General features: G+C 47.9%; 1 protein-coding gene across 20 annotated transcripts; it reads right to left on the reverse strand.

The window, feature by feature from the left end:
- Positions 1 to 5930: 5930 nt before the first annotated feature.
- LOC123148823 (uncharacterized) lies at positions 5931 to 22071 on the reverse strand. Of its 20 annotated transcripts, none has more exons than XR_006474164.1 (17): positions 21400 to 22071; positions 21208 to 21297; positions 21010 to 21123; positions 20387 to 20490; positions 20146 to 20258; positions 19418 to 19568; positions 19011 to 19263; positions 18832 to 18928; positions 18603 to 18697; positions 12768 to 18356; positions 8316 to 8374; positions 8040 to 8233; positions 7375 to 7954; positions 7085 to 7274; positions 6589 to 6998; positions 6398 to 6510; positions 5931 to 6327 (listed from the first exon to the last, which is right to left on the reverse strand). XR_006474164.1 is itself a non-coding variant. In XM_044568326.1 (8 exons), exons 3-6 carry the CDS (start codon positions 7793 to 7795, stop codon positions 6626 to 6628), a joined length of 840 nt encoding a protein of 279 aa, XP_044424261.1. In that variant the 5' UTR covers positions 7796 to 7954; positions 8040 to 8204; positions 8316 to 8649; the 3' UTR covers positions 5931 to 6327; positions 6398 to 6510; positions 6589 to 6625. The 20 variants fall into 20 exon arrangements, 2 of the variants coding, with proteins under 2 accessions (XP_044424261.1, XP_044424260.1); XR_006474167.1 differs by having other exon boundaries at positions 20387 to 20585; XR_006474173.1 differs by having other exon boundaries at positions 12768 to 18175; positions 18277 to 18356; positions 18832 to 18911; positions 20387 to 21123.
- Positions 22072 to 22554: the final 483 nt, after the last annotated feature.

Below are 22554 nucleotides of genomic sequence, written 5' to 3' on the forward strand. Positions count from 1 at the left end.
GGGCAAAGTGTCGTTCACGTGGAAACAGCCAACCCAGTCAATCAACACGAGGCGCGAGCCCATTCGTCATTGGCCAGTCAAAACGACCGCGAGGTGAAAAATCTAGTTAGATCGGACGGCCAGGACACGCCAAAAGGACAGATTGGATGGCTAACGAAGCCCAAGTCGAGGGAGCCTTCTGGGAGCGAGTTGCCTAGCCTCATTATTGATTTAAACTAGATGACCCGTTGCGCCAATGACGCAAGAGGCAAGAGCAAGGAAAGTATGGTTGGAATGTGTATTTCATATAGAAATGCATCTTTAAATCACATCATGTTAGCTCTTGAGCGGAAGATGGACGGTGAAAGGCAGGGCACGACTCTCCCTCATTGTTATGCGTTATAATCAGCACATTTGGTTTTCTTGTTGAGCAATTGATGCTTTAAATAATGAAAACCAGTGAAAATAGATAACTATAAATAAGAGTGGCATCATGGATATTAATAGATGGATGTACATCACCAGAGGTAATATAGGCAGGGGCATAAGCGCAGTGTTGGAAAAGCAACATAGCATCATTCAAAAGGCAAACGATGGCATTTATAAGACATGAAAGTAGCTTAGTTTGGATCTTAAACAGGGAAATACATCAACAAAGATTTGGCATGACTCTATGAGCGCCAAAGACCTCATTTGTAAACACGGCAGCAACACAGCAGTAGTTTGTTCAAAAGGGTGCAAAGATAAGGTCTTGAAAACATCGAGGATGAAGCAGTCTTCACTTGTTCTTGTGGACGGCACCCTTAGCAGTGAGGGTGGAAGTAGCGAGGGTCAAGGCATCAAGCTTCTATATACAAATCAACCGGATGGAAAGAGACAGAAAAGTTCATAAGACAAGAGGTCCACATGCCATCGCAAGTTAATAAGAGTTAAACTGGTATCATAATAAAGCCCGTTATGTATGCAGTCCATTAGTTACTGATAAAAGGTGTAGACATGAATAAATACATCAGTTGATATAGAAGGCATAAGGCAAGGATAAATCAGTGAAAGGACTATAGGTATCGTCAGGATACTAAACAATATTGAGGCTTGCTTCGGTAGACCCCCCTCCCCAACAACAAAACGTAGAAGGGCAGAATAGTCATACGAAAGAAGGGTATGCCCACCTCGTATTATACAGTTGTAGCTGGCGTACGTAGACCGCGCGCATGCAAAAAAAAACTGCCTGCACGATCTACCCGCCCACCCCATCTACTCGCCCGCGACCCCGTCTACTCGGCCGCCCCATCCGATCGCCGCCGCCGCGGATCTCCGCCCTCCGACCCCGTCTGCCGCCGCCGTCTGAGCTCGTCCGAAGCCGCCGTCGCCGTCCCAACGGCGTGCGTCGCAGCATCTCATCGTCATCGTCCACCGCCCGGACGTGAAGGCACCCCGTCTACTCCACCGCCCACCTCGTGTACTCCCCCGCCCCATCCGATCGCCGGCGCCGCGGATCGCCACCGTCCGACCCCGTCAGACGCCACCGTCGCCGTCCCAACGGCGTGCGTCGCCGCATCTCACCATCATCATCCACCCCCCGGACGTGAAGGGCCCGACGTGCCACGCCTCATCCGGACCAGTCTCCCCACCCCCCGTCGCGGATCCTACCAAACATCCGGCCGGTGGCTCGTCGTGCACGTGGCCAGCTGGTAGATTCAAGGCGGGGACAGCTGCCGTCGTCGAACGCCGGCGACGCCTACACCGCGGGGCGAGGTTTGTCATCTAAACCTAGCGGACATGATGGATAGAAGTTAGGGCTAGTTAAGTGGCGAATCTAGGATAGAAGTTAGGGCTAATTAATTTAAAGAACGCTTATTTTTGTCATGACGACATCACACAATATGCACACACCGCTGGGCAACCTCAACTAGTTATTTCACACAACACAAAAAAGTGTTGTTTGAACCATTGCATTAAGAAAAAATTCATGGTAGCTGCTGGGTTCATGGATTACACGTCTTTCTCTTTTTTGCAAACCAACATGAGTTTTTGTCATTGTTGTAATCAACACTTCAAATGTTTTGCAGTTTTGTGAGTTAGCTAGGCGTGTTGACATGGACGAAGAATCCGCATTCGGGAGGGACGAGAATGATACTGATAAGGTGACTAAGACTGATAACGATAATTTGAACGAAGATGATGACAGCAGCGACAATGATTCCGTCTCGTCATATGATATCTTACCTCCGGATGATTTTCATAGTAATGAACATGGCGCAAATAGTGAAAACATAAGTGGCGTATATTTTGATTTTATTTTTGAATTTGCAAAGTATGGCATGGCTAACTATATGTACGAATTTGCAGGAAGATGTGGATGTTGACAATATGCAACATAGTTGGCAGGAAACATTTGCAGATAATTTGAGCCAGGTTAGTTGATAGATGTTGTACGTCGATCAATACTATGATTTAAATGAGGGTTTAAATGATAGTAATTGACATATATATTTTCAAATGAATGTTGTAGGATGAGTCAGATGGTCCTAACGTTGATCACGATGAGGGAGAGATCGATATTGAGGAGGCTCAAAGGCAGCATAAGATGCTTGAGACACATTGGAAGGTCATGGCTATGACCTTTCGGTCACAAGGGGATGCATACATATTCTACAACAATCACGCCAGAGAGCACGGGTTTAGTATCAGGAAACAGAAGGTGAAACGAGGTGCTTCGGGAATGATACGGTACCAGCGGTTTCTTTGTTCCAGGGCAGGGAGAAGGCAGAACAAGTTCATAACCATGGAGGGCCGCAAGCGCAGGCTTAGACCGGAGACTCGTTGCGACTGCGGTGCACATATGGTGGTGAAGCTGGACAGAGAACGTGGCGTTTGGTTCGTCGCATCATTCGTGGATGATCACAACCACGCGATGGCTCGGCCCGACGAGGTTTTTTTTTGTGGTCACACAGACGGATTGGAGATGGCCAGAGGGCCGAGATATTGGCGATGGAAGCAGCCGGGATAAGAAAGCATATTATAATGGACAACTTCATCAGCAGATACGGTTCGTACGATAAGTGCGGGCTTATCAGGAGGGACATTTACAATCTTTGCTGCAGAGAAAAAATGAAGCTCATTGCAAAGGGTGATGCAGAGAAGGCAGTTGGCATTATGAGGAGCAGGAAGGAGAAGGACCCTGAGTTTTTTTTGAGTATGTGCAAGACAAGGAAGGGAGACTGAAGAGTATGTTCTGGTGCGATGCACAGTCGCGGAGGGACTATCAGGACTACGGAGATGTGGTCGTGTTTGATAGCACGTATAAGATGAACAGATACGGTATGCCGTTCATCCCCTTTGTCGGGGTTAACAACCACCGTTGCACCACAGTGTTTGGTTGTGCCATCATTGCTGATGAGACGGAAGGGGCATACGTGTGGCTGCTGCAGACATTTATGAAGGCAAATTGTCAGGTGAAGCCAAAGTCAATCATCACAGACGGTGATGCCGCAATGATCCGGGCTATTCGGACTGTCCTTTCAGATATTTTCCATCATCTTTGCTCCTGGCATATCGAGAAAAATATGCAGAGGCACCTGCATTACAAGTCACTGGATGAGTTCAGATCGCTCTTGTACTATGCCACCTCTCAAGCGAACTTTGAGCAGAGATGGAAAGCTTTCTATGATAAATGGAAGACGGATAGAACTGAAGAGTGGCTTGACAGGATGTACAGGAAGAGGAGACTGTGGGCAGCTTCATATCTTTCCGATAGTTTTTTACTTGGTATGCGAAGTAACCAGAGGAGTGAAAGCCTCAACTCCTGCCTTCACCTTCACCTGGACTACGGTATGACTATTGTAGATTTGATGGTGCATTATGAGAACTGTATAGTTCGCCTGCGTGAGAACGAGGCGTACGATGACTGCGAGGCATTCCAGAAGGAACCACCATCGGTTACTGAATATAAGGCCCTTGAGGAGCATGCCGCCAAAGTATTCACACCTGCTAATTTCTACATCCTGCAAGATGATTTGCATAAGATGGGTCAGTTGGAGATATTTGAGACGCTCGTGGGAATTGGCCGTCAGACATTCATGGTGACATGGAAGGATAACCACAAGTTCAGGTACAATGTTGTTTATGAACCAGGTAACTCAGAAGAAACTATTACATGCAGTTGTCTTAGGATGGTTCGGAAAGGGCTGCCATGCAAACACATTCTGTTTGTTCTCCATCATCTGAACTTAACTGAAATACCAAAGTGTTGTGTCCTGCATCGGTTGTCCAAACATGCGAGAGATGGGTTGCCTGTGCAACGAAAGAGTGATATGTTTGGATGGGGTTGGTCAGGGCCATTGGAGAGAGAACGGTATAGTGCAATAACCATTAAAACTGCAGAAGCTGCTCATGTTGCAGCAAATGGTCCCTTCTTGTACGACGAGTTGATGAAGTGTCTGGACAACATAATAGCGCAGAAAAAGATTTCAGAGGAGGAACTTATAGGAAGTAGAAGGTATGATATGCTGAAGAAGGAGGCAAGTCAGGCGCAACAAGTTGAGCCTGGTATTGGTGATCCTCAGAAAGTTTCGACGAAGGGTGCACCTAAGAAGGGGCGATCGAAGGGGGACCCCGACGTTACAAAGAATGGTAGGCCAAAAGATTTTACAAAGAAGAAAAGTGGTCCTTTGTGCAGTCTGTGTGGTCTCCCAGGTCATAACAAGGCTACATGCAGTAAGAACAAGAAGTGAGTTGCAACCTTTTTATTTTTGTTATGTTGCTACTTTGATTTTACCAACTATATTTGCTCACCCATTTCTTTATGTTTTGTTCAGGAACTGGGCGTAGAGACGCAGCTTGGTTTGTAGGAAGAATAAAAGTGATCGCACGAGTCATATCTGAATAACCTATGCTATTTTTATTCGCACATGTGTGCCAGAAAACTTGATATGTACTGCAATTTTTACTCGCACATGTGTGCCAGAAAACTTGATTTGTACCGTTACATGATGATTTGTACTATTTCTATATGCAGTTTCGAAATTCTGTTTATTTTTTATGATGATTACTAGACCTGATTTGTATTCATTGTACTGTGATAAAATGCGGCCGAACGCTACTATTTTGTACTGTGATTCTCTTTGTACTGTTTTGAAATGCGGTCGGCCGCTGCTTCTGTCCAAAGTAGCAAGTTCGGAAAAAAAATTGCCCAAATACCTCTGCCGGGCCCATAGTAGCAGGCAGAACCTACCCAAATCTAGCCCAAAGGCGACTCGGGCGGCCGATGCAGCCCACTAATGGGCCCAGACACGAGGTCTAACGGGGCTGCGGTTACTAAGTAGAGAGGAGCTCGGCGGAGGGGGCGGAGGCAGGTATTTAAGCCGATCCTCGCCCGCCCCCGCTTCCGAGGTGGGACTAAACCCTGAGTTCAGCGATGCGCGGGGGAGGGGAGTGGGCGTGGGCCGGGGGAGGGGGCGACTGGCCGCGTGCCTCCATTGGGCCGAATTGGGCCGGCCCGAGACAACGCACATTAGGCCTCCTGAGCCTTGCGGCGACCAAGTGCGGCGTGGGGCGCCATGGGGGCGCCATATTTAGTACCACCTCGGAAGCCGGGGGCGCGAGGAGCGACTTAAATAGCTGCCTACGCCCCCTCCACCAAGTTTCTCTCTTATTACCGCCCGCAGCCCCGTTGGACCCTGTTGCCGGGCCCATTAGTGGGCTCTATCAGCCGCTCGAGTCGCCCCCTTCGGGCTTGATTTGGGTATGATATGTTCGCTACTATGGACCCGGCTAAGGTGGTTGGGCATTTTTTTCTAAGCTTTTTTTTTTGACAAAAAGCAGCCGGCGTCCACATTACATCACACTACAATATACAAAACAATATAAAATAGCAACACCAGGCCGGCCACGGCGGCGTAATCATCACACTATATAACAAGTTGAAAAATCATCACCCACAGTGATGCAAATAAGAGTGTCACTGACAACGATGCAAATAAGAGTGACATTGAAAAATAGATATTCTAGCAAATACCGACCACGGCACATTTATTTAGCTGCGGAACATGCTAAACCATGCCGCATTATAATATAGAGATGTCTTATTATGACAATTGTATCAAGTACCGACAATGGCACGTTTATTTAGTGGAGATAATAGCCAACACCCATCCTCTGACTCATTTCTTCTCCATGATCTTGAGGATCTTCTCTTTCACTACTTCCTTCGTGTTGTCCTCTGAAAAAAGTATTTCAGCTAGAATGCGTCCACTTGAAGCATTAACCTCATCTTGATCAAACTCAAATGTTCAATCATCTCCGTCCCAGTTTTGAACACATTTCACTACGAAAAGACCACAAGAGACTCTGCAAGAAACCACAAATCAATTATTGATGGATCAGACAAGTACATACTAATTCAACATTTGCAACATACCCGTCTGTTTGTGACGGCATATCGTACTCCCTTATTGGCCAGGAATATACATCAGGATGTTCCGTTCCAATAAGAGCATTCACCTCATTTGTATCATTAGCTATTTCTGCCCTCTGAAATAAAATTGACAAATCCATATGAAGTACGTTTCGAATAACTATATATTGTTTTATGTAACGTTGTAAGCTTACCAGCTTAGCAATCTTTGCAAGAACTCTTTTGCTGCATTTACCAGTAGAGTTTAAAACTTGAAACTCTTTTTTCTTGTTGTGCATAAGAACTGTTATCCAATGATTTTCTTCCACATGAAACGAAAAGTATGCGTACAACAAAGTTTATTCATGTTGGTGTACACACAGATAGTTATTAGTATGAATGATCATACTAAACTGAAGTACCTTATCTTTGATGAAATACTCTTCAGTAACTCTAGACACCATTTTTTAGTTTGGTTTGTGAAATGATCCATAAAATACCTCTTAAAGTTGTTAACCTTTCCATCAGCACGAAGAATAAGCCAGTGGGACACCCAAGATGATAATATGTGACGATCAGCACGAGGATTATGGGTCTGCATATGGTTGCAATAACTATTGATGACCTACAAAATAACATAACAGCAATACGCCTATTAGAAAATTTATGTAAATGACATGTACAACTTAATAACTTAGTGCTAATACTTACACCGCCATGCAACCACTTTTTTGAAATGATGGCTTGAAGCATATCAGGTGTACATGTTTCCCCACCAATTCCCGTCATGTGCACAACAATTTTTCTGCAAAGCTTCTCCAACTCTGCCAGTGTCTGGATATAAACCTTCGCAGCCTCTATGTGATCCTCATTAATGTAATCAGTACTAATCATAGCAGCTCTTATACCAAATAGACATAAAATAGTAAGAAACAATGAGTTAATAAAGTGTGCATGCAAGGACAGAAGTATGTTGCAAGAATAAATTACCTAGCACTTACTTTTCTTTGCACGTTTACGTCCACCGTTCTGCTGGTAAGGTGAAAGACAGTATTTTGACTGTTTCCTTTTGCGTTTCCCATCATTCTCCTTCCCATCATTTTCCTTCCCATCATTCTCCTGAGTGCCATTTTCTTTCGCATTTTTAATACGGGTGTTCAAACTATCCATAATAATCTCCTCAGATTTATCGGTGCTAGACCCGTCTGACACTTCACTAATATTCTTGGGGGTTGAATTAATAGTTGAAAAGTCCTTCGTGTCTATCGTCGCAAGAGATGGGTTGAGTGAATTACCATTGTCCTCAATAACGAAGGGGTCGCCTTCATCTCTTCTACCAGGTGTGTTGTGATGCACACCTTTCTCATGCGCCAATTTGTTCCCGTTCCTAGTGGTGAAGGATGCGTCCACCCTGTTGTCCATATCTTCTTTTCCAGGAATTGATTCTACATCTGGCCAATATTTTGATGGACCATACTTCCCTACCCAGTCTTCACTATGCTACACAAACTCAATGTCATCATCAGACCCTTTGTTTGGCTTGAAGACAAGACCTTTCTTCTCCAGCTTCTCCACTACTATCTGCAATGACACATCGAAAGCATTAACTACATGCATAAATTATGAATAATCCCATGTAAACTGAAGTACACATCACTCATATTACCTCAGCACATTTTCCAGGGAGAAGTTTAATTTCTTTTTGCATATCTTTGATGTAGTATCCATGCTCGATGACGCCTCATCTCTATTCTCTTTCTTTTTTTGGGCACGATCTTCTTGCTCTAATTCTTCCTCCCCCTTTCTTCCTTGTTGAGCAATTAATGTCTGCCTGTACTTTTCACTTATCACATCATCAATCTGTGACAGGTTAAATCAATTTAAATTTCTGAACATGTAAATAGTAACAGAAGTGCATACAGTACGAACCAATTAAACTTACCGTCCCATTACCACGGCCGTATGACGTGTCGTACGTGTCACGCTTCTTAGCCTCATCTTCTGACCAATTAAGCATCAACGGATATTCATGAGCCAGTGGATCAAATGCGTCATCATCCAGTGGTTGCACTTGTTGGGGAACGTAGTAATTTTAAAAAAATTCCTACGCACACGCAAGATCATGGTGATGCATAGCAACGAGAGAGGAGGGTGTTGTCTACGTACCCTCGTAGACCGCAACGGAAGCGTTGACGCAACGTAGAGGAAGTAGTCGTACGTCTTCCCGATCCGACCGATCCAAGCACCGTTACTCCGGCACCTCCGAGTTCTTAGCACACGTACAACTCGATGACGCTCCCCGGGCTCCGATCCAGCAAAGCTTCGGGGATGAGTTCCGTCAGCACAACGTCGTGGTGACGATGATGATGTTCTACCGACGCAGGGCTTCGCCTAAGCACTACAACAGTATGACTGAGGTGGAATATGGTGGCAGGGGGCACCACACACGGCTAAGGAACGATCACGTGGATCAACTTGTGTGTTCTAGGGTGCCCCCTGCCCCCGTATATAAAGGAGCAAGGGGGAGGCCTGCCGACCCTTGGTGCGCCAAGGAGAGGGGGGAGTCCTTCTCCTATTGGGAGTAGGACTCCCCTTTCCTAGTCCAATTAGGAAAAGAGGGGGAAGGAAAGAGAGGGAGAGGGAGAGGGAAAGAGGGGTCGCGCCCCCCTCCCTAGTCCAATTCGGACTCCCCATGGGGGGGGGCACCTCCTAGGCTGCAGCCCTCTCTCTCCCCTAAAGCCCAATAAGGCCCATTACTTCCCCGGGGGGTTCCGGTAACCACTTCGGCACTCCGATTTTCTCCAAAATCACCCGGAACACTTCCGGTGTCCGAATATAGCCGTCCAATATATCAATCTTTATGTCTCGACCATTTCGAGACTCCTCGTCATGTCCGTGATCACATCCGGGACTCCGAACTAACTTCGGTACATCAAAATCCATAAACTCATAATAACTGTCATTGTAACGTTAAGCGTGCGGACCCTACGGTTCGAGAACAATGTAGACATGACTGAGACAAATCTCCGGTCAATAACTAATAGCGGGACCTGGATGCCCATATTGGCTCCTACATATTCTACGAAGATCTTTATCGGTCAGACCGCATAACAACATACGTTGTTCCCTTTGTCATCGGTATGTTACTTGCCCGAGATTCGATCGTCGGTATCCAATACCTAGTTCAATCTCGTTGCCGGCAAGTCTCTTTACTCGTTCTATAATACATCATCTCGCAACTAACTCATTGGCTGCAATGCTTGCAAGGCTTATGTGATGTGCATTACCGAGAGGGCCCAGAGATACCTCTCCGACAATCGGAGTGACAAATCCTAATCTCGAAATACGCCAACCCAACATCTACCTTTGGAGACACCTGTAGAGCACCTTTATAATCACCCATTTACGTTGTGATGTTTGGTAGCACACAAAGTGTTCCTCCGGCAAACGGGAGTTGCATAATCTCATAGTCATAGGAACATGTATAAGTCATGAAGAAAGCAATAGCAACATACTAAACGATCGGGTGCTAAGCTAATGGAATGGGTCATGTCAATCAGATCATTCAACTAATGATGTGATCTCGTTAATCAAATAACAACTGTTTTGTTCATGGTTAGGAAACATAACCATCTTTGATTAACGAGCTAGTCAAGTAGAGGCATACTAGTGACACTCTGTTTGTCTATGTATTCACACATGTATTATGTTTTCGGTTAATACAATTCTAGCATGAATAATAAACATTTATCATGATATAAGGAAATAAATAATAACTTTATTATTGCCTCTAGGGCATATTTCCTTCAGCACTTTCTCCCAAAACAAGTACTACATGAACATGAAGTATATTAGCAATTTTTTTCACAAACTATAGTTTGAAAGAAACAAATATACCATAAGATTTACCTGTAGGAGGGCAAGGTTTCTGACCGGCCAAGTAAATTTTGTATGATCTGATAAGGTCTTTGTGATTCCTTCAACGCAAACGCGTAAAGTAAACACATTCCAATTATATGCTTTGATGGCCTCCACATCGTGCACTAACTTGTAATAAGCATTAGGAACTTCTTTCGTGGACTGCGGTGCAAGAACCGTGCCTAGAAGAACCAGAACAATTCTACGGAGAAAATCATCATGTGCGTGCCACTGGCAACGATGTTCTCAATCAGCTCGTCTATCATCATTTCCCCCGTATTGGAATCTAGAAAGCGACTAGGCACCTTCACCTTCGCCTTTAACCCCCCTTTTCCTAGCGCTTTCATGGCATCTTTGCCCTTATTCTGTAGCCCGAAAATGTCAAACACATCTTCGGTGCGCAATGATATCGCACCGTTTTTTGATGGCATGATGAACCTTTTTCTGTCCGACGCATACAATTTAATAATGAACTTGAGCAAACATTTTCGCATGAGCACACTAGGAATCATCATCATTTTTTCAAGACTAGTGCTTGCAAAACGCTTTTTCTGCCTAGAGTTTAGTTTGCTGACCAAGAGACACCACTTCTCAACCGAACAAAAAATCTCTCCGTACTCCACAGTCGCTAGGAATAGGAGCAAAAATAATATTAGCTATTTTATATGGGTACTGTTGGAAATATGCCCTAGAGGCAATAATAAATTGATTATTATTATATTTCCTTGTTCATGATAATCGTTTATTATCCATGTTAGAATTGTATTGATAGGAAACTCAGATACATGTGTGGATACATAGACAACACCATGTCCCTAGTAAGCCTCTAGTTGACTAGATCGTTGATCAATAGATGGTTACGGTTTCTTGACCATGGACATTAGATGTCGTTGATAACGGGATCACATCATTAGGAGAATGATGTGATGGACAAGACCCAATCCTAAGCATAGCACAAGATCGTGTAGTTCGTATGCTAAAGCTTTTCTAATGTCAAGTATCATTTCCTTAGACCATGAGATTGTGCAACTCCTGGATACCGTAGGAATGCTTTGGGTGTGCCAAACGTCACAACGTAACTGGGTGGCTATAAAGGTACACTATGGGTATCTCCGAAAGTGTCTGTTGGGTTGGCACGAATCGAGACTGGGATTTGTCACTCCGTGTAAACGGAGAGGTATCTCTGGACCCACTCGGTAGGACATCATCATTATGTGCACAATGTGATCAAGGAGTTGATCACGGGATGATGTGTTACGGAACGAGTAAAGAGACTTGCCGGTAACGAGATTGAACAAGGTATCAGGATACCGACGATCGAATCTCGGGCAAGTATCGTACCGATAGACAAAGGAAATTGTATACGTGATTGATTAAGTCCTTGACATCGTGGTTCATCCGGTGAGATCATCGTGGAACATGTGGGAGCCAACATGGGTATCCAGATCCCGCTGTTGGTTATTGACCGGAGAACGTCTCGGTCATGTCTGCATGTCTCCCGAACCCGTAGGGTCTACACACTTAAGGTTCGATGACGCTAGAGTTATAAAGGAAGTTTGTATGTGGTTGCCGAATGTTGTTCGGAGTCCTGGATGAGATCCCGGACGTCACAAGGAGTTCCGGAATGGTCCGGAGGTAAAGATTTATATATGGGAAGTCCTGTTTTGGTCACCGGAAAGGTTTCGGGGTTTATCGGTAATGTACCGGGACCACCGGAGGGGTCCGAGGGTCCACCGGGGTGGGGCCATGGGCCCCAGAGGCATACATGGGCCAAGTGTGAGAAGGCACCAGCCCCTAGGTGGGCTAGGGCGCCTCCCACCATGGCCCATGCGCCTAGAAGGGGAGAGGGGGCTAACCCTAAGGGCAGATGGGCCCTAAGGCCCATGCTCCCTGCGCCTCCCTCTCCTCCCCCTCTTGGCCGCCACCCAAAACCCATCTAGGGCTGCCGCCCCCTAGGGGTGGGAACCCTAGAGGGGGCGCACCCTCCTCCCTCTCCCCTATATATAGTGAGGCCTAGGGGCTGCCCATAACACGCAATTTGATCTCTCTTTGGTGCAGCCCTACCTCTCTTCTCCTCCTCTCCCGTGGTGCTTGGCGAAGCCCTGCAGGATTGCCACGCTCCTCCATCACCACCACGCCGTTGTGCTGCTGCTGGATGGAGTCTTCCTCAACCTCTCCCTCTCTCCTTGCTGGATCAAGGCATGGGAGACGTCACCGAGCTGTACGTGTGTTGAACGCGGAGGTGCCGTCCGTTCGGCACTAGGATCTCCGGTGATTTGGATCACGACGAGTACGACTCCATCAACCCCGTTCACTTGAACGCTTCCGCTTAGCGATCTACAAGGGTATGTAGATGCACTCTCCTTCCCTCGTTGCTAGATTACTCCATAGATTGATCTTGGTGATGTGTAGAAAATTTTGAATTATTGCTACGTTCCCCAACAGGTACATGATAAACATGATGAATGCATAGTACCTCGTGCCATGGGATCAGGGCGGGCGTCGGGGGCGTCGGCGTGAGGTGGCGTCGGGGGAGTCGCGGGCGTAGATGGCGTCGAGGGAGGTGTTCGCAGATGGCGTCGGGGCCGTCGCGGCGTCGGCGTGAGGTGGCGTCGGGGGTGTCGCGGGCGTAGATGGCGTCGGGGGAGGCATACGCAGATGGCTAGGGTTTGGTGGCGTGTACTGGCGATCGTGGAGGCGGCGTTCACTTGGGCTTTGACTCCCGATGGATATGCATGTATACGCGGGGCCTATCCACTAAATTTTTTTCTACAAACACATTCATTAGTTTTTTTTCGCAGTCATTAGTTATATTGATTGATAAGTACTTTTTTTACTCCGCCAAATGGCACAAGACTTTTTCCATACGTTGGCATCACCGTCGGCAGCACCCACGCCGATTTGCATATTTTTCCGACGCTCGATGCATTTCCTAGGATTTTCCCGGTGAAAATGCCCTAAAACACTGCCCGGACGTGACGCAACATTCGTTTGGTCTCCATTTTCGTTCCAACCTGGCGTGGGCCCCTACGTAGGCCATGCCCACATGTACGCACACTTTGGTGCAATTGCATGCGTGCGATCACGTGGACCTTGTGCAACGAGCCCAGTTTCGATCTACCGGAGGGGCGGTTCCCAACTACGATTTTTATTTTACTCCGCCGAATGGCACGATACTTTTTCCACACGTTGGCATCACCGTCGACAGCACCCACGCCGATTTGCATATTTTTCCGACGCTCGATGTATTTCTTAGGATTTTCCCGGTGAAAATGCCCTAAAACACTGCCCGGACGTGACGCGACGTTCGTTTGGTGTCCGTTTTCGTTCAAACCTTGCGTGGGCCCCTACGTAGGTCGTGCCCACATGTACACACACTTTGGTGCAATTTCATGCATGCGATCACGTGGACCTTGTGCAACGAGCCCGATTTCGGTCTACCGAAGAGGTGGTTCCCAACTACGATTTTTATTTTACTCCGCCGAATGGCACGAGACTTTTTCCACACGTTCGCATCACCGGCGACAGCACCCACGCCGATTTGCATATTTTTCCGACGCTCGATGCATTTCCTAGGATTTTCCCGGTGAAAATGCCCTAAAACACTGCCCGGACGTGACGCAACGTTCGTTTTGTGTCCGTTTTTGTTCCAACCTTGCGTGGGGCCCGTACGTAGGCCGTGCCCACATGTACGCACACTTTGGTGCAATTGCATGCATGCGATCACGTGGACCTTGTGCAACGAGCCCGGTTTCACTCTATCGGAGGGGCGGTTCCCAACTACGATTTTTATTTTACTCTGCCGAATGGCACGTGACTTTTTCCACACGTTGGCATCACCGTCGACAGCACTCACGCCGATTTGCATATTTTTCCGACGCTCGATGCATTTCCTAGGATTTTCCCGGTGAAAATGCCCTAAAACACTGCCCGGACGTGACGCAACGTTCGTTTGGTGTCCGTTTTCGTTCCAACCTTGCGTGGGCCCCTACGTAGGCCGTGCCCACATGTACGCACACTTTGGTGCAATTGCATGCATGCAATCACGTGGACCTTGTGCAACGAGCCCGGTTTCGGTGTACCGGTGATGCGGTTCCCAACTACGATTTTTATTTTACTCCGCCGAATGGCACGAGACTTTTTTCACGCGTTGGCATCACTGTCGACAGCACCCACGCCGATTTGCATATTTTTCTGACGTTCGATGCATTTTCTAGGATTTTCCCGATGAAAATGCCCTAAAACACTGCCCAAACATGACGCGACGTTCGTTTGGTGTCCGTTTTCGTTCGAACCTTGCGTGGGCCCCTACGTAGGCGTGCCCACATGTATGCACACTTTGATGCAATTGCATGCATGCGATCACGTGGACCTTGTGCAACAAGCCCGGTTTCGGTCTACCAGAGGGGCGGTTCCCAACTACGATTTTTATTTTACTTCGTCGAATGGCATGAGACTTTTTCCACACGTTGGCATCATCATCGACAGCACCCACGCCAATTTGCATATTTTTCCGATGCTCGATGCATTTCCTAGGATTTTCCCGGTGAAAATGCCCTAAAACATTGCCCGGACGTGACGCGACGTTTGTTTTGTGTCCGTTTTTGTTACATCGGGAGCACGCACGACAATTTTTGCTACTTTTTGGCAGCCAATGCTTTTTCTATGGTTTTCCCGGCAAAAGCATTCTTAAACCTGGAATTTCTTTATTTTTTCACCCAAATATTTCAACAACTCATAATAGTCAAACAAACAAACTTCATTCAAACTTAATTATATCATACATAGTTTCTTAACATAATAAAAAAACACAAAATAAACCTTAATGGCAACGAGCTTCTTTAGGGTCTACCGGAGGGGGGTTCCCGACTATTTTTTTTCACTCCGCCAAATAGCACGAAACTTTTTCCGCACGTTGGCATCACCCTCGACAGCACCCACGCCAGTTTGCATATTTTTCCGACGCTCGATGCATTTCCTAGGATTTTCCCCGTGTTAATGCCGTAAAACACTGGTCGGGCGTGACGCAACGTTCGTTTTGTGTCCGTTTTCGTTCCAACCTTGCGTGGGGCCCTACATAGACCGTGCCCGCATGTCCGCCCACTTTGGTGCAATTGCATGCATGCGATCACGTACCGCCAGTGCAACGAGCTTCTTTTCGGTCTACCGGAGGAGGGTTCCCGACTACTTTTTTTTAACTCCGCCAAATGGCACGAAACTTTTTCCGCATGTTGGCATCACCGTCGACAGCATCCACATACCCCTAGGGCAACGAGCAACAAACTTTGGTGCATTAGTCCGCAATTTCAAAATTCTGTTTATTTTGTTTGTTGTCGTTTCATGATGATGATGCCATTGTATGTGTTATACTACCTGGGTTGACCGACGTGGTGAAAAAACACACCCGTCCATGTTATTGTCTCATGCCATTTTTTCCCGTGTTATTGTCTCATGCATGTTTTTCATATACACGCCGCCACAAACCCCCGCATGACAGCAGATCCAATCCACAGAATCGCACCTACCTCGTACCCCAGCCAACCAGCGCCTCCCTCGGATCCCGCCGCCACGGACCCACCGAATCCCACCTACCGCGGATCCCAACTGGCCAACCAGCGCCTCCCTAGGACCCCGCCACCACGCAACCCCGCACCCACCGACTTTGACCCACCCCACCGCATCCTCCTCGATCTCCCCGCCCAATGCACGCCTTCAACACGCCCACACAAAAAATTTGCCCCGCGCGGGCGAGGGGAGGGGGGCGTGGGCCGTGGGAGGGGGCGAGTGCCGCCTTGCCTCTATGGGCCGAACTGGGTCGACCGATGACAGCGCAGAAAACAGCCTCTTGAGCCCTGCGGCGGCCGCGTGCACTGAGGGGCGAGTTGCAACGCCATATTTAGTCCCACCTCGGAAGCGGGGTGGCGCGAGGAGCGACTTAAATAGCTGCCTCCGCCCCCCATTTCGAACTCCTCTAATCTAACTCCTCAGTGTCCCGTTGGACCCCGTTTCTAGGCCCGTTAGTGGGCTCAATCAGCCGCGTGAGTCACCTTCGGGCTTGATTTGGGTAGCTTCTGTGAGCTACTATGGGGTCAGCATTGATGGTTGGGTGTTTTCTTTATGTTGCTTAAATTTTTTGCCGGTATTTTATGTGTTTACTTCACCTTTTTACAATATCAATGGAAATATCCCATTAATAACAAAAACAATATTAATAACTGATACATTATACAACCATTCCATTACTCGTTAAAGCAACATAATTTCGTTCATATTTAGGATATTTTACATTCAAACGAAATTTTACATGAAAAAAGATTAACACTAAAACAAATCTAACTACTACTCCTTGCTACTCAGAAGATCAACCACTACCGTCTGCCCGCCATCTTCACCACCGTCCGAGTCATCGGAACTGCCCAAGTATCCGAAAAATTCTTCCGCGGTAGACGACTGATGCGCTAGTGTATCGGTCGACTCCCTGATCGCCTGCCAGTATCCCGGCTCGTCTGCCGGGTCCCTCGGGTCAACAACATCCTCCGGCGGCATCCAACCGGTCTCCGACGTGGATCAAACCCGGCGACTTCAACGGGTCACCCTCCTCTTGTATCGCCGCCAGTTCCGGCGGGATGTGAAACTCAGGGGCGACCGCTGGAGCGGCCGGAGCGGCCGGCGCGCCTGCGCGAGCGCGCCGACCGGCACGGGCCTGCACAACCGGGGCAGCGGGGGGCGCGAGGGGCGCGTTTGGAGCGTCCGCTCGAATGCCCCGAGACTTGTAGAAGTGGACGACGGTGTCGAAGTCGCAGCCTTGCCAAAAGTTGAGGTGACCTTCGGGGTTCCATGGACCGGGTTATGCAGGCCCAGGCGTGGCATAGCCGTCGCTCGTCACGTGCCAGCCGTGTGCTAGGCGACACGACGGCGGCACGGGGATGCCGTGCCGGTAGATATCCACGGTCTGTGGCCCGATGAGGCTAGAGGGCCATAGACCGCCCGGGGCGGCGCCACGTCCACGACCGCTGCCGACGCGTCCACCGCCACTGCCGCCGCCTCCCGCCCGGCGACTGCTCCCTGCGCCTCCACTGCCGCCTCCCCAGCCGAACCAACGCCGGCCGAAGCATCCGCGTCCACGAGGCATCGCGCCGGAGAGAGCCACGGCGCCGAAGACCGATCGAAGATCGCGGGGTCGGGGACGGTTTCTAAGAGGAGAGGCGGGGTTGGGGGCGGTTCCTGTGAGGCGAGTGCGGGTCAGGGCGGTTTTATGGGAGAGAGAGACTCGTCGGGGCGGGCGCGGCCAACGACAGGCGTCGGGGCACGCAGCAGGCGGTAGGCGTGCAGCGCGGCATGCGGCATCAGGGGACAGCGGCAGCGCCTCAGCCGGGGCGGCCGACGCGAGGCAAGGGGGCAGCTGAGCAGCGGCGCAGGCCGAGGCGGAAGCAGGCGCCAAGGCCGAGGCGGAAGCGAGGGCGGCCGAAGCAAGGCGAAGCAGCAGCTGAGCAGCGTCGCAGGCCCAGGCAAAAGCAGGCGAAAGCGGGCGGCGCGGCAGGCAAGGCGGAAGCGGGGGTGCAGCGCGTCAATCGGCAACGGGGCCCGTAACCGCGCCTAGCATGCATGCATGCCTATCCGCGCGTAATTAGCGTAGGAGGACGTGGGCGTGGGGGTTGGCGCACTGGTGGGGCGTCCCGGCCGGAAAAGAAATCAAAAGCGTATACGAATACGTACACGTTACGAGCGGGACAGCAGGTGGGCGGCCTCTTTTTTGATTTTTGCCCATCGTGCCCTTTGTTATGAAGGGGTATGGGACAATCTTAGCCGTCCTTGTGTTGAAGGGGGTCTACCGAAGCGGAAGTGAACAATATTCTAGAATCACCTGACAGCATTTCTGGGTATCTATATATCATATAAAAGACAACACAGGTAAGTGGAAAATAACCAAAAGAAAGGCCTGAACAAATCTGTGGAAGAACTATAGGTCGTTGGAATAGACGTACCACACACTCATGCTTATCCCCAAGCATGGATCAACTACTATTTTTTTTATGAACCGGTCTTTGTAGTAGCAGCAGCACCCCTAAGATCAGAATGTTTTCAGCAAAAGGAGTATATGAGAGATATATATTCATATTGTATATGAACAGGGAAAAAACCTAACAAGGCAAACTAAGGAAACAGCGGAATCAAAACTATAATTGCTATAGCATAAGAAGATCCATTGCACGGGGTTTCCTAGCTAATTTTTTAATGATCCATGCGTGCATTTCCAGTTTGGATAGGCAGGTAATAGCATCTTTTGCTTCATTGCAGAGAGAGGACGTACATTTTAAGTCTGGGTGGCTGAGCAAGTGCAGTTTCCATGGTCTTAGCAAGTGCAGTGGCAGCAGTACCATCGTCAACATCAGTCAGTTTAGATCCCTGTGGCAGCGCCAAGTTAACAATTGGGAACCATGCAAGAGGAAAGCAACAAAAAATTGAAAGAGGAAGCTAGATCCAATAGAAATGCTAACAGTCGTTGAAACAGATGAATCTATGGAAGCTGGTGTAATCACCTGGGCACTGTTCTTCTGCTGCCAAACAAGGATACGTGCATGGGGCAGACCCCTCTTTTGGAACTCCACAGTGTGGACAACTGGAGAACAGAAAGTTCTGATAAATGAAAGACAGGATAAGCAAGATGTATGGCTAAGGAAAAGTGGGTTAGAGGAAGAAATGGCGCCGGGCACAGTACCAGCAACGACAGTCCCGAACACCTGCCCGGTGCTGATTTTCTGCAGGTAATCAAGAAGCTTCATCTGATGCACTCGTACGGTAATATCAGTCCTGTCGACTGCTTTTTGCCCATGTTCAAGACCCTGAACTATCTCAGGCCACTCCAGATCACACGCGAAGGTCGTGATTATATCAGGCAAGCCATGTGCATGTGAAGCAAGCAGTCACTTCATCGTGGAAGTTTTCTCACTTCTATGCCTAATAATCAGATTCTGGGATCATCAGAATGCAGATGTGATTTAATTAGCACGATGCAAGGGCAATCATTTCAGCTGCAACATATGTCTTCATCACTTGTAATTAAATAAGAAACATGAATCATATAGGACACTATATGATCAAATTTGTGATCACCAAAAAAAGCACCTTATTTGAACAGTCACGAGAAAGGACACTAAGAACTCTCTAAGCTCATACACCCTCCTTGTTGCAGCATGGAAAGATGAATATCAGAAGATATCCAGGTGATCCACAACACCATAGAGCATGTTGTGATCCATCAAAATGCATCCATTATCTAGCATTAAAGCAACAGACTGTCAAATACATGTCAATTTGCACCAAATCTAGTATAGTACTCTAGCTACCAATCCATGTCCTCAATGCAGCCGTGAAGCGGAAGTGAGCAGAAGATATTTATCACTAATTAAATGTTTCCCATTTCAAATGACTGACGATTATATAATGTGCAAAACACTATCTCTGGCCAACGTATGACGCAGATCTTTCTCATTTCAAATGACTCTGGTAAAAAATATATAGCCACTATCTCGCAACTCGTTGAAGTAGACAGTCTGGCATTAGATCAAGGTGAACCTCAAGTTGCAAAACATGGGCAATAATAACCTTAAAGTAAGCACATATGCATATGCATATGAACCTAGGCAACAATAGGGGAAGACTACCATGAATATAGAGGACCTCTGGAGAGACCAATGTGTACTCATTACAGCTATTGCCGGTTGATTTACTCACTAATCAGCAAAATATACTTATATTTTTGAGGTTCTAGATATAAAAAAGCTTGGGAAAAAAGCTGACAATACACATGAGGAGATGAACAAAAAGGATAGAAGGAAGCGATAGAAGTATACCTCAAATCGAATAGCTTAATTGAGTATCTTGGCCAATCCTTTGTACCTCTCATATGTAGTTCTGAGGCAAAGAACGGAGAATAATCATTTGAATCGAGTGCACAACTGTAGACCTGGATGGAAGAGGAATGGTCAAGCACGGTATAGTAGAGTAGGACTGAAAGCTAGAAATTTGTCCTTACAACGATAGAGACGTGCTACCAAAACGTAAGTTGGAGGAGATGAGGATCATACTACATACCGGCAGCCTTCCCGGTGTCAGTCATGATCACGGACACTGGCCTGCTGTAGCCGCCTCCGGTCGCCTGCCAACACCCACGATGGGCCACGATGGACGACGTGTACCTGATTCCACAAGGAAGACGATCAAGGGCCGTCGCTCACAACGCCGCTCTTGTCTTGACCGCCGCCGCCACCTGTCTAGGGAAACTTTTCTTTCCCTGAACTTGGTGAAAATACCAAATGGTACGAGAACAATCACGATTGTTTAATGTAAAAGGGAGGTCATTGTATTTACTGATCTGAAAGTGTTGTATATCATAAAATCAAAATAGTTAGAAGCCTACAAGTGACCCAACAATACTTTCAACAGGTTGCTGTTTATGCAAGCAGTAGTATGCTTTAACCTCATAAATCGAAACATAACATGTTCAGGGCCAAAAATGTTGACCAAAATAAAGTGGTAGCAAGCCTATTTAAATTCATGACCGGTGCAGCCTCCTAGCTTAATAAATATATAATGGCAGTTCTGGCTGGTACTTAACATGGAGCAGCGGCAACCTCATATACTCAACAGATAACATCAACCTATAAAGAAAATGTGAACCAAATCAAAGTGGCATTGCTCCAAACCATAGAGCATACCTGAAAATCCGCTTCTCCATATCTTTTCTCTCAAATAGAGGCATGCTGAATCCCTCACATAAGAGGTTGCCAGTGCGTACGTCAAGCCAACAAAAAAGAACAGGAGAGCCCAACCTACAAAAAAAAGAATGCAATTCTTTTACAACAACGAATCGTAGAGCAAGCAAATGACAAGGGACCAAAAGAGAAGCAATCAACATGGCTCAGCATGCAAGAGGACGGCGTAATCTGCCACTGCAGCAGCTTGGATTTTCATCGAACGCCTTATAGGTAGATACAAAAACGAATCTACACAAACAGGGATGAGATATTCTGTTGTTAAATTGAAAAAATAAGTGAAAAGGAGAGGGGAGAAGGCAAATCAGGAGCGGGGTGAAGAGGTGTGGGTACCTGCAGAGGCCAGATGCGGCAGAGGATTCATCGGAACTATGTTACATAGAAGCTCAGCTACGGCGGCCACCCGTGCTTCTGCTCTTGACCACGACCACGACGCCGCCCGGAATCCCGCCATGCTCCGCCACAACCAGGCCACCCGTGCTTCAGCTGCGGCGCCCACCCGTGCTCCCTCCTCCAACGCCATCTTTCCACTGCCTGGATCTCGTTTTCCTCCTCCAACGCCATCTTCCCATCTCCACCTCCCCATGGAAAGGGCAAGACAGGAGGCATCGACCGGCGGGTGGCGCCATCAGCAAGGAAGAGAGGAAGAGGCGGTGCAGGAAGGAGGAGGCCGTTGCGAGGAGAGGAGGGGAAAAAGGAGACGTCAGGGGAGGAGAGAGGATGCGGCGGCGGCGGCGGCTGGGAATCGGGAGGAGATGGGTGGCCTTTTTCACCGCGGAGGAATCGCGTCTAGGTTAATCCGTGTCTCGGTAGAAACACGCGCACCCAAATGCATCGAAAAACCACCTCGTTTCTTGGCCCCATGACCAAACCAGCCCCACCTGTCATACAACATCAAATGAAAAGCTCAGGTAGAGAAGGGATTAACGATGTACCGACCGCCAGCGGACGAAAAAGCACCGTGGTAAAAGAATCGTTCGGTCCACGATGGCGTGCGCGCGATGGCTTCAGAAGGGCGGGTAGCATAGCGTCCTTTATATGCTCCATTTAAATTCAGTCCAGTACAATCACTTGGATCTTAACTGAAAGGAGTAAAGCTAGCTGGCGACCAGGTATTCCGGACGTACCGTCCCACATTCACCTGAACGCAGCTACAATGGCGCTGCATGCACTGGTTTCGTGCCATCCCACGAAGTACATGCAGCGGCCAGGTCTAACTAACCTGAATCTACGCCAAGACGTGGACATACACACGTTGCTTGGACTCTTATTTTTAGCAGGAAACGAAACTACTAATGCTAATGACCGTGCTCAACGGGATTACTTGTACATCATTCTCCCCCTTATTCTGCAGCTTTGATCATCTCAACGAACTTGACTCGTCCAAGTGCCTTGGTGAGCAAATCTGCAAGTTGTCCATCAGTTCCAATGTGTTCAACATCAATTTCCCCCTCCTCGATGCATGACCTGATGTAGTGGTATTTTATG

This window comes from Triticum aestivum, chromosome 7A (genome assembly GCF_018294505.1).
Source record: "Triticum aestivum cultivar Chinese Spring chromosome 7A, IWGSC CS RefSeq v2.1, whole genome shotgun sequence".
Lineage (NCBI taxonomy): Eukaryota > Viridiplantae > Streptophyta > Magnoliopsida > Poales > Poaceae > Triticum > Triticum aestivum.